General features: G+C 45.4%; 2 protein-coding genes across 2 annotated transcripts; one reads left to right on the top strand and one right to left on the bottom strand.

Moving 5' to 3' along the window:
* The first annotated feature begins 67 nt into the window (after window positions 1-67).
* Window positions 68-7,591, top strand: thoc5 (THO complex 5). Its single transcript, XM_031856251.1, has 20 exons — window positions 68-376; window positions 637-738; window positions 1,378-1,521; window positions 1,785-1,898; window positions 2,854-2,951; window positions 3,056-3,202; window positions 3,292-3,406; window positions 3,614-3,746; window positions 3,858-3,935; window positions 4,105-4,148; window positions 4,901-5,000; window positions 5,614-5,722; window positions 5,900-6,001; window positions 6,086-6,182; window positions 6,274-6,385; window positions 6,480-6,583; window positions 6,687-6,774; window positions 6,859-6,974; window positions 7,095-7,285; window positions 7,389-7,591. The coding sequence occupies exons 2-20, from the start codon at window positions 643-645 to the stop codon at window positions 7,450-7,452; spliced, it is 2,052 nt and encodes a 683-aa protein (XP_031712111.1). The 5' UTR covers window positions 68-376; window positions 637-642; the 3' UTR covers window positions 7,453-7,591.
* A 1,272-nt stretch (window positions 7,592-8,863) lies between these two features.
* Window positions 8,864-13,442, bottom strand: LOC116388414 (neurofilament medium polypeptide). Its single transcript, XM_031856250.1, has 4 exons — window positions 12,651-13,442; window positions 11,139-11,338; window positions 10,890-11,014; window positions 8,864-10,789 (listed from the first exon to the last, which is right to left on the bottom strand). Exons 1-4 carry the CDS (start codon window positions 13,399-13,401, stop codon window positions 9,511-9,513), a joined length of 2,355 nt encoding a protein of 784 aa, XP_031712110.1. The 5' UTR covers window positions 13,402-13,442; the 3' UTR covers window positions 8,864-9,510.
* Between the last annotated feature and the right edge of the window lie 825 nt (window positions 13,443-14,267).

The following is a 14,267-nucleotide window of genomic DNA, read 5'->3' on the forward strand; positions in this document are numbered from 1 at the left end:
ATGTGAAAGTTCCTGTACTGTACTTGAACAGTATAGTTCATATGGGATGTATATGATATGGTTGTTTTTCAGAAGGTTTTGCATTCAACACAGGCAAGGCGATTTTCTCTTCCTTCCTTGAATTATTATGTTTTGCTAGTTGTACTGTACCGTGTATATTTATTAGTGTAGTGCGGTTTTTTGAATGACTTGCAATGCCGGTTATTTCCTTTTTTGTGGGTGGCAGTGTAGCTGCTGGTTTATATGCACTGGGTTTTTTGGCAAAGCAGGGCTTCCGTCCATCCTCGACGGTTTAACAAAGTACCTTGTACTGTAACGTTACATGTGCATTTGAGCACGGTTTTTAAAAACACAGACGTATCTTTGCTACACGGAGGTTTGTGTCTTGTTATACACATCACATCAAACATACACTATATTGACGGCTGTGTAACTGATTGGAAAGCTACCGTTGTGAGCCGACAAGCTAAGGGTTGTTAGCCAGAATGCTAACGTTAGTCAGCCATTGCACAGCTACAGTGCTAACATTAGCTACTTTGCTAATAGAAAAATACTGCTGCCACGTTACTGTAACTGGCGAACGTTTTTATCGATATTTTATTGTTTTAAGCCTATATATTCACTATCGTTATCCAGCCAGACATGTCGGACGCCCTGAAGAAGCGGAAGCCGAAGGTTCTCCGCACTGAAGGAGGAACACCGGAGACGAAGCGAAGTCGCGGAGAGGGAGATCAGCAGGTAACGTGAAGTTAGGACGCCGCCGGATCGGACCGGTTTAGGGCGACGGAGGGGGCAGCAGTGTGTAGGGAGACCAACAGCAGAAGGCCTGGGGTCAAAGGCATAAATACACCTCGACAAGGTTAATGTAGCCGAGATACAGAAATCAAAACAGTCGAGCAAGTTTGTTTGCAAATTTAAATAACGTTAGACGCAGAGGTACCAAGTACTTAATCCACTCTAGCGAGTTACATTGTTCACATCTTTCACGAAAAGGTGTGTGTGTGTGTGTGTGTGTGTGTGTGTGTGTGAGTGAGAGATAGTCTACCCGCGATTTAATCTGTTTTTGTGATTTTGATGAAGGTCCTCATGTGATTGAAACACAAAATATATGTTGATGAATGAAATATGGGCACAAGGACTAGGTTTGATGTCCCACTATTTCTAAGCACCAACGTTATATTGTTACCAATCAGATACCATACAAATATAAGTTATCAATGTTGAAGTTTGAGTGAAGTTCAGAGTCTGGGACCTGACTTAACTCACTCACCACTTGCCTGCTAGTTGTGTTGTAATAGATTCAGCACTTGAGTGGGGTCAAGTTAAAGCATGGCCGACAGTGGTGTGATCTACTGTATGTATTGATGTATTTTCCAGGATGTGCGTGTGTACAGTGAGGAGGTGGAGCTGGATGCCAGGGACCCTGAGCAGGACTTCCTGCAGTACAAAGAGTCATGTGAGAGTTTGGCCACACTCATGAGTGAGATTCAGGAGCTGAAAGCCAATGGAGCCAAAGACGGGGTAAGAATCTTACATTTAAGATAGTACGCACATCCAGACTGCTTAGTCATTATAGACTGATTTCATAGTCGGTGTCTGTCAGACTCGTTAAACTCATCGAAGTGATGTGCTGGCTTGTCACTGTATAAACTTTATACATGTGGTACTTTCTTGTGGTATTGGTAAATCTAATACATCACAACATTGTATATATGATTGCCACCAAAGTTGATTGTGTGTCTCCACCACAATGATGAAGTCTAACTAGTTTTGTCTGTTCTCAGTGTGCTGAGGTGGAGCAGAGACGTATGCAGAGCTGCATCCACTTCATGAATCTGAAAAAACTCAATCGTCTGGCTCATATGCGACTGAAGAGAGGCAGAGACCAGACGCACGAGGTAACTCCCACACAACTCTCACAGGCTGTCCAGCTTCCATCAGATATTAACAGAAATACCAGCGTAGCTTAAGCTCACTCCATTCCATTCATTTGCTGAAAAAGTGCTGCCTCAACTCTTTTGTGCTGATGAGGAACACCAACAACGTTGTTTCTACTGTTATGGAAAATTTCAATGATCCATCGGGAGAAGAGTTAGAGTTTTCCAATCTATGTCAATGAACAGAGTCTTGAGAGAATCAACGTGGTTCGTCTTTTAATATTTGCAAATAGGAGAGCGTCTCCACTGACACGTATCTCAGTGTGCAGTAGGGAGGCTGTCGAAAAAGTCACCGAAATCACGTCCTTATATCCTTGAAAAACCCCCCTTCACCTAGGTAAATTATTCAATGGAAAACGGGTATTTTGAAGAACTCAAAGGTCTGATGTCAGCCAGGACATGCCAACAAGACACGTATTGTTTCCAAGAACTCAAAGGTCTGATGATGCTGGAAGACATTCAAACATGAAATCAGGATCATCAGCCTTTCAGCTGTTTTGTAAGCAAAAGCAAACAAGACTTGAGTGCCTTGCTGATTTGATCAATCCAAACAGAGGGACCTATTCTTTTATCTCGTTCATGCTAGAATATTCACCTTTGGTCCTCAGGTGAGACTTGCAAAGCACACAAGGCATGCAAAAAACTGTTATGTCTTTGTCATATGTCTGACTTATATCTTTAAAACTAAATATGATTCTGGAAGCATATTTTCCATTACACTACTTTAACCACCAAACTGCAATAGCTGCCACTGTCAGCAGATAAAACGTATACGCCCTCCGGTTTGTTTCATTGAGACTTCATTGATCCAGTTTTGAATCCTGCTTATTGATCCTTCTTGGCGAATTGTTTGTCATGTATTTATTTCCAGGGTTGTTTTTGTAAACCAACCGTAACCACCTTCTTTTCCTTTCAGGCAAAGCAGAGAGTGGATGTGCTGCACCTTCAGTTACAGAACCTGCTGTATGAAGTGATGCATCTTCAGAAGGAGATCAGCAAGTGTCTGGAGTTCAAGTTAGTACAGAATATATCCGACTTACTACCCATGAAAACATGCTGAAGTTAACCATTGTTATATACTACAAATATAGTTTCTAACACACTGTTCCCTGATCCAGGTCTAAGCATGAGGAAATAGACTTGGTGCCTGAGGAGGAGTTTTACCAGGAGGCGCCACAGGACATTTCCAGGCCTCAGCTCACGAAGAATGATCCTCACCAGCTCACACTGGCACGGCTGGACTGGGAGCTCGAACAGCGGAAGAGGTATACAAGCTTGCCCAAAATATAAACCAAACAGTCGTAATTATTTTTTGAGTATAGAGCAGCGGTTAAAAGTTTGTGCTTGGGTACAGGCTGGCAGAGAAATACAAGGAGTCACAGACCACAAGGGAGAAGATCCAGAAGAGCATCGAGGTGAAGAAGGAACATCTGACAAGCCTGCAGCCAGGACTCAATGCCATCATGCAGGTATAGGTGCCATATTACAGAGGTCTTGATAGGACCACACTATCACTCGGGCTTTGTTGCAGTCGCAGCAGCTCGGAGTATTGATTTTGAAAATGTATTGTTCGTTTATGATTTATGATATTGACTGCTTAATTAGTTTCTTCATTGATGGACACCACATAGACACCCTTAATGACGATATGATTTCTGCTCTCTCCTCTTCCCCAGGCCTCTATCCCAGTGCAGGAGTACCTGTCCATGCCTTTTGAACAGGCTCAGATTCAGACAGAGGTTGCCCGCCACCTGCCTCCACCTCTCTATGTCCTGTTTGTTCAAGCCAATGCCTACGGCCAGGCCTGTGGTAAGTCGTCGTTAGAGGAAGAATATCTTATGTTTCAAGTTTTTGTTTTTTTGTTTTTTTTTAAGGAATGTAAGCCCTGATTGTCGTGATTTATTTTTGTTTCCATGTCAGACAAGAACCTGTGTGTCTCAATAAGTGGTGATGTGGATGAGGCCAAGGCTCTGTCGAAACCTCCAGAAGATTCCCAGGGTACGAACACGTATCATACGAACACGTATCACTCCAACACGTAGCTTTGATGTGCAGTTCATCTTTGGTTTTACTCAATGCTGCTTAATATTTCAAGTTGTTGTATTTGGGAGAGATGTATCTCCAACAAAAAAACCAACATAATATTCTTTGTCCTGGTTTTATCCAGATGATGAGAGTGACTCAGATGCAGAGGAGGAGCAGGAGAAAACGGTGAGTCACGGGCCTGGCTTCACTCCCAACACACACACACACACACACACACACACACACACACTAACACCCTCCGGTCAGTGAGTTCAACGATTTCTTATTATATCCGTCTTTGCAACGGACACACAATTTGTCCCAGAAGTCCCAGCTGTCACACGTTGTGGTCTGGCGGGTTGGAGAGTGGCCACTATCGATCTCTTCCTGCTTCCGGGTGAGTGCCAGCAGGGGGGGGGGTTTGAGAAGTATTTCCCAAGGATGGCTAGGTGACTGTAACCAGAGCCCACCTCAGGCATGCACACTCGGCACCGGACCAGTGCTGTCTGTTGGGATGTTTCTCTAGTGAAGTAAATGTGTAGGTTGAATAAAATGTGTTGCATTTTGTTGCAACCTCTGTCTGGCATATCTGCTTATGACCGCTCAGATTAGATTGTTTTTATCGTCCACCTCAGTGGAAATTTGTCTTTAGCTTTTCCCAAGTACAACAAGGTACATTCAATCCGCATAACACAAAACATACAATAGTGCAAACGGGCTAAATAATCAATACAAGAGAGCACACTTTGATCTGACACACCTTCTTCCAGCCTTTCCTTTGAGCTGTTGCCTCCTTATATCCATAACAATAGAAGTCAAATGCATGTTTCTCCTGGAAGCAGCTAGATTTTGATGCTAATTGTCACGATCTCAAACATACAGTTTGCCTCGCTTTCTTTCTCCTCATCTCTTTTTTTTCTCTTGCTTTTTATTGACAGAAGAGAAGAAGGCCAACTACAGGTGGCCAGCTGGATGACAAACGACGGGAGATGCTGAAAAGGCACCCTCTGTCCCTCTGCTTAGACCTCAAGTGTAAAGGTAACTCATTCTACTTCAAATTTTAGTGTCACATTTACTAGTCCTTTGTAATGTAGCTGTGCTGTGTATCGTGGTAACTCACTATCTGATACACCTACCAGATAGTGAGTGAAAGGAAGTAAGCGTGACCCAGTCTGCTATGATGTCATGACACCATTTGACCCTCGTGTTCCCTCTGCTGGCAGTAAAAGGAATAGTGACATATTATAGGGGGATCTGCATTGCAGACGTAACTCTACCTAAAGGGGGGGGGGGAGAGACACGCTTGCAGCATTGTGGGTCTGCAGCACCTACAACATGCTGTAAGCATATTCTCTAACCTCTCTTTGTGTTTCTAGTGCTTCTATCTGCAGTAAGAGCAAAAAGTGAGCAGCGTAGGTGTCGGGGAGTTCACTGTGATTGCAGAGAGCGTGAAAGATGACCATCATCACAGTGTGTGCCCCCTGGAGGGAGATGCGGCCAAGTCCTGTTATTGTTCACCAATGCGCTGCAGTGTAAAGAAACCCCTTGTGGACGCTCACTGAGAGGATTAATACCAAGAGGGGGATAGAGGGAGTAGTGAGCCAGTAATGGATCAGTTAATCACCTTGTGTTATCCATCGTGTCTCCACAGATGGCAGCATCCTCCATCTCCACTTCTACTACCTGATGAATCTGAACATTATGACAGTCAAGACCAAGGTCTCCACCTCCACAGACCTCAACACAGCCATCAGTGCAGGGTGTGTGTGTGTGTGTGTGTGTGTGTGTGTATATGTGTGTATTTTATCATCTCTGTCTGTGTTGATTGTAAAACGTGTGTCAAGATGGATGCCTCGTCTACCGCAAACTAAAACTACTTACTGGTATAAATACAGTAACCCGGACCTGTCTGAGTCTAATGATGTCTTCTTTTGCAGGGACCTGCTGAAATCAGACACTCTACTCAGCTGTCTCTACACCAGCGACCAGGGACGAGAAACACCCAATCCAGCTAACCGCTACCAGTTTGATAAAGTCGGGTGAGGATGTCAAGTAATGAAAGGAAATGAGAAGATATTGAGCGACTCACAAGCCAGCAGAATTAACCCATACTTTCCTATTAGGATTGTTTGCTTTGCTGATTATGTGGAGGATCTGGGCCATCCCTACATGTGGGTTCAGAGTCTAGGAGGACTCCATTTTCCCAAAGATCCTTCCGAGGTGCGTGTTGAAATCGAGTATTATCCCAGATGTGCACGGGTTCTGCGTGTTACCCCCTCATCACGTTGGTTACATGCTCATATTTTTCCAGGGCGTGCGTGTCGGCAGTTCTCTGTGTGCCAGCCACATGGAGACCACCATGAAGCTGCTGAGGGGACGACTCCTGTCCCGCTTGGCTTTGCACAAACAGTTTGCCTCTCTAGGTACGTTAAATGTAAACAACCACACATCGATCGCTCCTGAAGAAGAGGTGGGACAGTTTGAGTGAGTGAGTGTGTTTGTGCTCCTGTCCTCCAGAGCACAGCATCATCCCGGTCTCCAGCGAGTGTCAGCAACTCTTTCCTGCCAAGATCATCTCGCGTTTAGCTCGCTGGACCCAGTCCACTCACCAGGACTACATGGTATGCACATGTATAAACACACATACGTACAGACCTGTTTAAAAAGATAACGACACTCCTCGTGCAGGACATGTCTCACTGTGATATCTCTCTCTCTTGGTAGGATCTGCCATATACTCGTCATGTGACTGATGCTGGGCTGGCAACGGAGACCGACCTGTACTTCATGTCCGTGTTGGAAAGGGGCACAGGTAAACTACTAGCACCGATGATAGAATTGAATTGAATAGAAGTGTGTCTTATAACCCACCTGTCTTGATCTTTTTCTTCCTCAGCTCACCTCCAGGCCGCTGTGGTGCTGAGTCCCCGTTACCCAGAAGTCTCTCCTCTTTTCTCCCTCTCCCTCAGCTGGAAGGGAGAGCGGAGTGGACGCACCGACGACAACCTTCGAGTACGAGCATTTTTCAATATCGATCACTCGTGTTCCATAAGCTTGTGCTCTGTTGATGCACAAGCTCATTTTACATCTAGATATTTCAGGCTCTAACTGACTCGTCTTTTCCTTTTTTAGGCCATGGAGAGCGAGGTCAACGTGTTCAAAAATGAACTGCAGGGGCCACGACCAGGACACCAGCTCCTGACCAATCAGTTTTCACGCCTGTGTGTCTGCCTGGATGTCTATTTGGAGACTGAAGGACAAGATGACAGCGTGGAGGGACCACGAGAGTTTCCCAGAGAAAAGATGTGTCTGCGCACCGTCAGGTACGCAGACACAAGAAGCTGTTCGTAGACGAGATGTGGTCTAAAGACAGTTTGGTATCTGACTAGATTTACTGCATCTCTGACGTCTCATTCTCTTTCACAGGGGTCCAAATCGTCTGAAGCCATTCAAGTACAACCACCCTCAGGGCTTCTTCAGTCACCGCTAGAATTGTGATTCTCTCTGCTGTACTGCACAACTGTAACTTCTCCAGCTTATCTTTGTGGCTCTTTGACGCGCAAAGTATTCCTTTTTAAAAGTCTTTTTACCTGTTTGAAAATAAAAAAACGACATGTTATTTTCTTGAATGGGTGTGTGTGTGTCTGGTCTATTTAAGGTTCTGTTGCACCCATGCTTTGTTGTGCACTCCAAGCTTCTCTGTTTGATCCTTCGCCAGCCTCGCCTCTCTCTGCGCTGCTCTATTTATAGACGCGAGCTGATTATTATGCCATTGTGGTTTAGTGCTACAGAGAGCTGAGTCATTTCCCCAGAGAGTTGTGTCCATGGAATATGATATTTTATAGTCAACAGTTAGCCTTTGACCTTTTCATTTTTCATCTTGGATGCTTTAATGGAAGAAAAACAGCTCGTTGTTCAGGATGCTGATAACAATTCCCTCAAGGATTCCTCTCATTTTATGATTAGATAGCAGCAGTCTACGGCAAAATATCACTCATTTCCTTGCACATTGAAGTGCCAATTCAGCAGGATTTAACTGAATCCAGACATCCAAGCCTCAAAGACTTATGGATGTATGTAAATGGAAGAAGCCACCATTAGTTGAGTTACTGCAATCGGAGACTTGTACTCATACTTTTATCTTCCTAGTTTATTTCATTTTCTTTTTTCAAATTCTCAAAACCAATTTGTAATGACATTTGTGACTTCCACCTGTTGTGTTTTGTGACGTGGTCGATGAACCCATTAACACAAAGCCATCTATCGGATGAAACGACATTGGATGCGAAGAGAACCCTGAAATCCCGCCGGGAGAGAAATCCTTCCAATGTCGGCCAAAGTGTGTCCAATGTCAGAACTGTATCCAAACAAAAAGGTGATGAAATGCTTTTGTAACCGGCTGCACTCGTTAATAAACCCTATTAAAAATGTAGCTACACCTTTTCTGTGGAAGAATAAGTCATGATGAAAAAAGACAGGATTTGTATCTCGTTGATTTAGTTCTATATTAATCTAATGCCTTCTCAGGATACTGAGGATACTCGATGCTGTTAGTAATTACAAAATCATTGCTTCAGGGTGTGAACTTTCCTCTTTTGCTGTGAGGGCAGAGCTGGAAATAAAAGAGGCAAAACTGAGTCTGTTCTGTTCAAGCAAGCAGCACTGCTCCTGATTTATACATGAGCGTGGTCTGTGGGACGTGAGGAAGGGTGCAGTGGCTGCTGTGGGGGGGGGGGGGGGTACAGCTCTCCCTCTCAGCCGCAATGCAGTGCAGTTCCAAGCCTCGCACCTTCTACGATTACTCTTGACACTTCTCCTTCGTAAATCCTCCCTTGAGGTCAATGTGCTATTGTTTGTTGTAGTTGTTTTTTTGCAGAAGTAAACAGATTCTCCCAAAAGCCTTTTGTGTTTGATTTATCATTCTTTATTTATGTTTCATATTGCATATTCTCAGCAGTAAATACGTAACACATACTCATCATTGTCCTAACATTGCAGACCAGAAGAGTGAGACTTCACCTGTCAGGAGAAGCTGCATTAAGGTGCACAACAAGCAAAATTCAAGTCTTTCTTACTGATGTATCTGTAAATATAATATAGTGATTTGTATCTCCTTAAATATATGTTTTTATAGTCAATGTCTGTCACAATCTTTAGCTTTACATTATTATATATATATTATATATTGACATCTCTAACCCTTAAAAGGCGTGTGTAGCGGTCCCCGTCAGCGGGATTCATTTTAAATGCACTTGTCATTAATTAAGGGCAGTTGTCACATTCAGATAAAGAGTTGAGGGCATTCTGCATTCACTACAGTCATACATCAGAAGCATCAGGGGTGTGTAATGGCCATACTTAGGGAGCATGGGGTTATTTGCTACAGAAATCACTATTGCTTACATACCATCACCTGCTTTGCTTTGGACATTAAAGCGCCCGTCTGAGCAGCTGGCTACATCCAGCCCCTTCCACATGCTCTTTAACCTCCCCTCCTCCAAAGAGTTCTTTGGCATCTCCTCCTCTCCTCCATCACAGCTTATCGGTCTCACTTCTTGGCCTTCTCCTCCTTGCTCTCCTTCGCCTCCGTGCCAGAAGATTTCTCCGCCTTCCCTCCGTCCTTCCCTCCGTCCTTCACCTCCTTACTCTCTTCTTTACTAGTCTCCTTTTTTGCCTCTGGCTTCTTCTCATCTTTCTTGCTCTCAGTTTTCTCGGGTTCGGCTTTAGGTGCAGACTTCTCCTCTGGCTTCTTCTCCTCCTTCTTGCCCTCTGTTTTCTCGGGCTCTGCCTTAGGGGTAGGCTTTGGCTCCGGCTCGGCCTTCTCTGATTTAGGAGCAGAGGGTTTGTCCTCCTTGGCGGGGGGAGCACTCTCTTTAGGCTCAGACTTGGGGGCAGGTTTGTCCTCTGAGGGCTTGCTGGGAGCAGCCGGCTTCGAAGCGTCATCCACTTTTGGCGCTTCGTCTTCCTTGCTCTCTTTCTTTGTATCGGCTTTGTCCGCCTTCTCTGGCTCTTTCTCCTTGGGCTCCTCCTTCTTTTTCTCCTCCTTCACAGGTTGTTCTTTCTCCTTCTTCTCTTCTTTGACAGGCTGAGGCTTCTCCTCTTTTTTCTCCTCTTTAGGTGCGTCTTTGGCAGCGGCAGGCTTGGCCTTCTCTTTCTCTGGAGACTCTGGTTCAGGGCTTTTGGGACGAGGAGATTTAGATTCAGGGGATTTGCTGGGTGGGGATTTTGACACAGGTGACTTTGACTCATCTCCTGCTGGGGATTTGACTGCAGGCGACTTGGCCGGTGATTTGGGCATCGGGGATTTGGGCATCGGGGATTTAGATTCTGGTGATTTAGATTCTGGTGATTTAGATTCTGGTGATTTTGGTGGAGATTTAGACACGGGTGATTTGACAGCAGGAGATTTAGGCAGAGGGGATGCAGCCTTTTCTGGAGATTCAGACTTATCCTCTTCCTCACCTGCCTCCTCTTCCTCACCCTTCTCCTCTCCCTCCTCACCCTTCTCCTCATCCTTCTCCTCTCCCTTTTCTTCCTCCTTCTCTACTTCTCCCTCTCCTTCCTCCTCCTTATCTTCTCCTTCCTCATCTCCTTCCTCCTCTTCTTTGGTTTCCTCGCCTTCGTCTTCCTCTTCTTCTTTCTCTTCCTCTTCATCTGCCTCCTCTGTCACCTCTGTAACCTGGGTCTCATCTGTCTGTTCCTCCACTATGACTGTATCTGAGATCTCCTCACTTTTCACTTTCAAGTGGGAAGAGATTCTGCTCTCCAGGTAAGAGTACGGACCTCCTCCTGACACGAAGCGATTCTCCTCTCCCTCCAGTAACTTCCTGTTTCAAAGACAAAGACACACAGTCAGCGAAAATGTCAATAACTTGTGTCATTAAGAAGCCAAATAATTATTTGAATTATGTGTAAACCCTGACTAACCTATAAGCAGCAATCTCAATATCTAAAGCCATCTTCACATTCAGCAGCTCCTGATAGTCTTTCAGCTGGCTGGCCATCTCCCATTTGGTGGTTTTCAGCTCATTGTCCAGCTGGTTGATGGTCTCCTGCAAAAAGAAAAGAAAACATAGCCGTCCGGGTCAAATGTCATACAGACGGTATGAAAGGAAGTGAAATGAATGTGGTGTTTCCCTGTGTGGGATAAGTGAGATGTTTGTGTTGATTTCTTGCCTGTAGGGAGTTGAGATCATCGTGGTGTCTGTCTTCACTTTCCATACACTGCCTCTCCAGCGACTCCTTGGTTCCCCGAAGAGTCTCCAGCTCAATCATGCGGCTCTGGAGCTGACGGCGGTAGTCTACGATCTCCTCCTGGCTTCCACGAATTGCACCTTGGTTGGACCGAGCAGCTTCAGACAGATGCTCCATGCGCACTGCAGATATTGCACACAAAAGAATGTATTTAGAAATCACATTTGCTGTCTCATACCATTGACTAGCTAATGCCCAAAGACAGTTTGACGTGACTTGCTTTACAGAAAACTTCTGCATTCTTATTCATTCCATAAGCATTCATACATTTGACATTTGTCCCCAGAGGGTCTCTGGGGACAGAGACCCTCTGGGGACTCTGTTTCATTTTGAAAAGTCAGCTTTTTAAAAACCAACATGGCTCAGTTCAAAATTTTGTTTCAAAACAAAACTCCTGCAGTGTCCATCTGTCAGTCAGTACTCTGACTCAGCACCTTTCCTCCTCCGAGCATCAATGAGCCACACTGCTGCAGTCAGCTGGACATCACACAGGGAAGGTCATTCACTTTGCACCTTCCGCTGGTTATCAAGTCAGCATGTAAATGTGCAGCAAGGGTCAATCTATAGTTCATTAAGTTCTGTGAAACGCAGCTCAGATAAAACTCTTGTTGGCCTTTAAAGTTGTTGACTGTGTATTTGTGCAGCGCCACAAAGGTCAGTATAATCGTAAAGAGGACCCTCACAGGGCTCCATCCATATTCCATCTATCACATCCAATTGCCACATCAGAAAAGAGGACTGTTAGAGTGGTGAAGCATTCTCTGTCTTGTCCGCCTACCACAAACAGTGACCTTGGAACCACTTTTCTATTTGTAGAGGTTCAGGGTAAGAGACACACAGCACATGGGGCGGGAGCAAGAACACACCAACTGTAACCCACTGCGGGAGTGTGAATTAATCATAGGCTCCTCTCTGTGTGCCATCTCTCTCCTGCAGTGCTTGCCTTAAGTAAGAAATATTATTCTGCGGCAGCGATGCACCCGCAGAAAGGTGCACTGGTTAAATTATTGAAATAGCCTTTTGATCTCTCTGCATTTTATAGTCATGATATCTGCCTTGACTTACTTAATTTGCCTGTAATCGGTTAAGAAATGTCCTCTCTTTAGTTAAAGTTACCACATCTGTTAATCTGCAAAGATTTAGAAGTCAACATAGGTAATAGCTTCAGTGTTGATAGTCTCATCAAAAAGTAAGTGATGCTTGTAACCCTGATATGAGCACAATACTGCAAGCTACTGCTCATTCTTCTTAAATCACATTATGCATTACAATAGGGCTACAATTCGGCGACAGGCTAATTCAGAAGTGGCACGTAAATCACAGGGATAGACTTCAGCACCACGGACAGAGAACCAACACTATACTGCACACAAAAATAAATTTTTGATTTTTTTGTTTTTTGTTTTAACTTTAACTATTTTTGACCCAACTCACCTTTGAACCATTCCTCCGCGTGCGTTGAGCTCTTGGATGCGTGACCGTCCAGCTGCGCGCGGATCTCTCGCAGTGCGCCGGTGACGTCCGCCTTGTGAGTGTCTCGCATGTCGAAGCTCACCTGCGCGCCGTGAATCTGCTCGAGGAGCTCGGCCACTTCTTCCTCGTGGTTCTTCTTCAGGAAAACGTCCTCTTCCTCCAGGGCACGAAGCTTCTTGTCCAGCTCCATCCGCGCCAGCCGGCACTCCTCAACGTACTTCTTCATGGCGCGCGCAGCAGCTTCCAACTCTTCCCGGTTGCGCGCCTCATCCTCCAGCCTGACCCGCAGGTGCTGGATGTCCTCTTCCAGGTGCTCGTGCTCTAGAGCTGCGCGGGACTTCTCCCCGGTCAGCTGCTGCAGGAGACCCCTCAGGTCGCCCAGCTCTCGCTCGTAGTGCTCCCCGACCGTGGCGCGCCCGGCCTGGTTCTGCCGCAGAGCTGCCGCTTCTGCCTCCAAGTTGCGGTTGTGCATCTCCAGGTTACGCACCTTGTCGATGTAGCCGGCGAACCGGTCATTCAGAGTCTGCAGAATCTCCTTCTCGTTCCTCCGTGTCATGTCGCCATTGAAGGTCTCCAAGCCGTCCACGGAGGATGGCTGGCTGTAGGTGGGGCGGCGGCGCTGGGAGTGAAAGCCGCTGGAAGACACCGAGGCAGGCCGAGCCTTGCGGTACGAGGTCGGGCCGAAAAGGTGGTGGTCTACCGTGAAACTCATGTTGGCTGGACCGGATGAGAACTGACTGCAGCAGGAGCGGGAGCGCTGGGTTTATATAGGAGGGAGGGAAAACTCACTAGTCAGCACCAAGACACACTCTGTTTAAAGAGACATCTGCCTGCGCAGGAATATATTCACCTTAATCAGTGTAGTTATTGATGAGCTGTATTTTTACTGAATGTGTTAACAAGGTGTGTTTCATCAAAGCAACACAGCCAAATAATGGTTTTATATGTTCGAGCATCAGTTTGATTTTCACTTTCGACATTTTGTGCATAAATACACGTGAACAATACAGTTAGTGTGTTCAATGATCAAGACATGAGTCATTTTAGGCCTATTCGATGCTGCCAATGACTATTGCTCTTTTTATAAACAGCCTTGATCAATTATTACTTTTGCAAGATTTTACACATTTGAAGACATATATTTATATTTTGGGTATGCTGTGGCTAAAGTCTGTGTGAACTGATTGTGTGCAGTGTGTTCTGCTGATGCTCTCTGTAGCTGTACTGCTGCAGTGTGAGTTTGCAGATCCACGCCAACCCCCCCGGGAGTCAACTCAAATGCTGGGCCATTGACAGACTCTCCCCCTCCCTCTCTTACTACAAAAACACACACACAAGCAGACAAGGTTTGTTTCTCCCGTTATACTTGAAACGTTCCTTTTAATCTCTTTCTTCTTTTTTTGTTGCGGAAGAGTACATCATCTCCAGATGTACGCATGTAGTGGCACTGACATAAAAGGTATACACCACTCACACAAAACCAAACTGAGCTGCCTCTGCTGATCTAAAGGGATGTCTGTTCTCAAACAAGAACCAGTTCTGAGGAGCACATACAGCAACTATTGATTACTCAAATTC

The sequence above is a fragment of the Anarrhichthys ocellatus genome, unplaced genomic scaffold (genome assembly GCF_004355925.1).
Source record: "Anarrhichthys ocellatus isolate YVR2014 unplaced genomic scaffold, GSC_Weel_1.0 scaffold17, whole genome shotgun sequence".
Lineage (NCBI taxonomy): Eukaryota > Metazoa > Chordata > Actinopteri > Perciformes > Anarhichadidae > Anarrhichthys > Anarrhichthys ocellatus.

Coding starts and splice junctions, on each gene's coding strand:
- thoc5 (XM_031856251.1), top strand. CDS start 643: ATGTCGGACGCCCTGAAGAAGCGGAAGCCGAAGGTTCTCCGCACTGAA. Junction 6,002..6,085: donor TACCAGTTTGATAAAGTCGG/GTGAGGATGTCA, acceptor CTTTCCTATTAG/GATTGTTTGCTTTGCTGATT. Junction 7,286..7,388: donor ATGTGTCTGCGCACCGTCAG/GTACGCAGACAC, acceptor TCTCTTTCACAG/GGGTCCAAATCGTCTGAAGC.
- LOC116388414 (XM_031856250.1), bottom strand. CDS start 13,401: ATGAGTTTCACGGTAGACCACCACCTTTTCGGCCCGACCTCGTACCGC. Junction 11,339..12,650: donor CGCGGAGGAATGGTTCAAAG/GTGAGTTGGGTC, acceptor CAATATCTGCAG/TGCGCATGGAGCATCTGTCT. Junction 11,015..11,138: donor ATGATCTCAACTCCCTACAG/GCAAGAAATCAA, acceptor TTCTTTTTGCAG/GAGACCATCAACCAGCTGGA.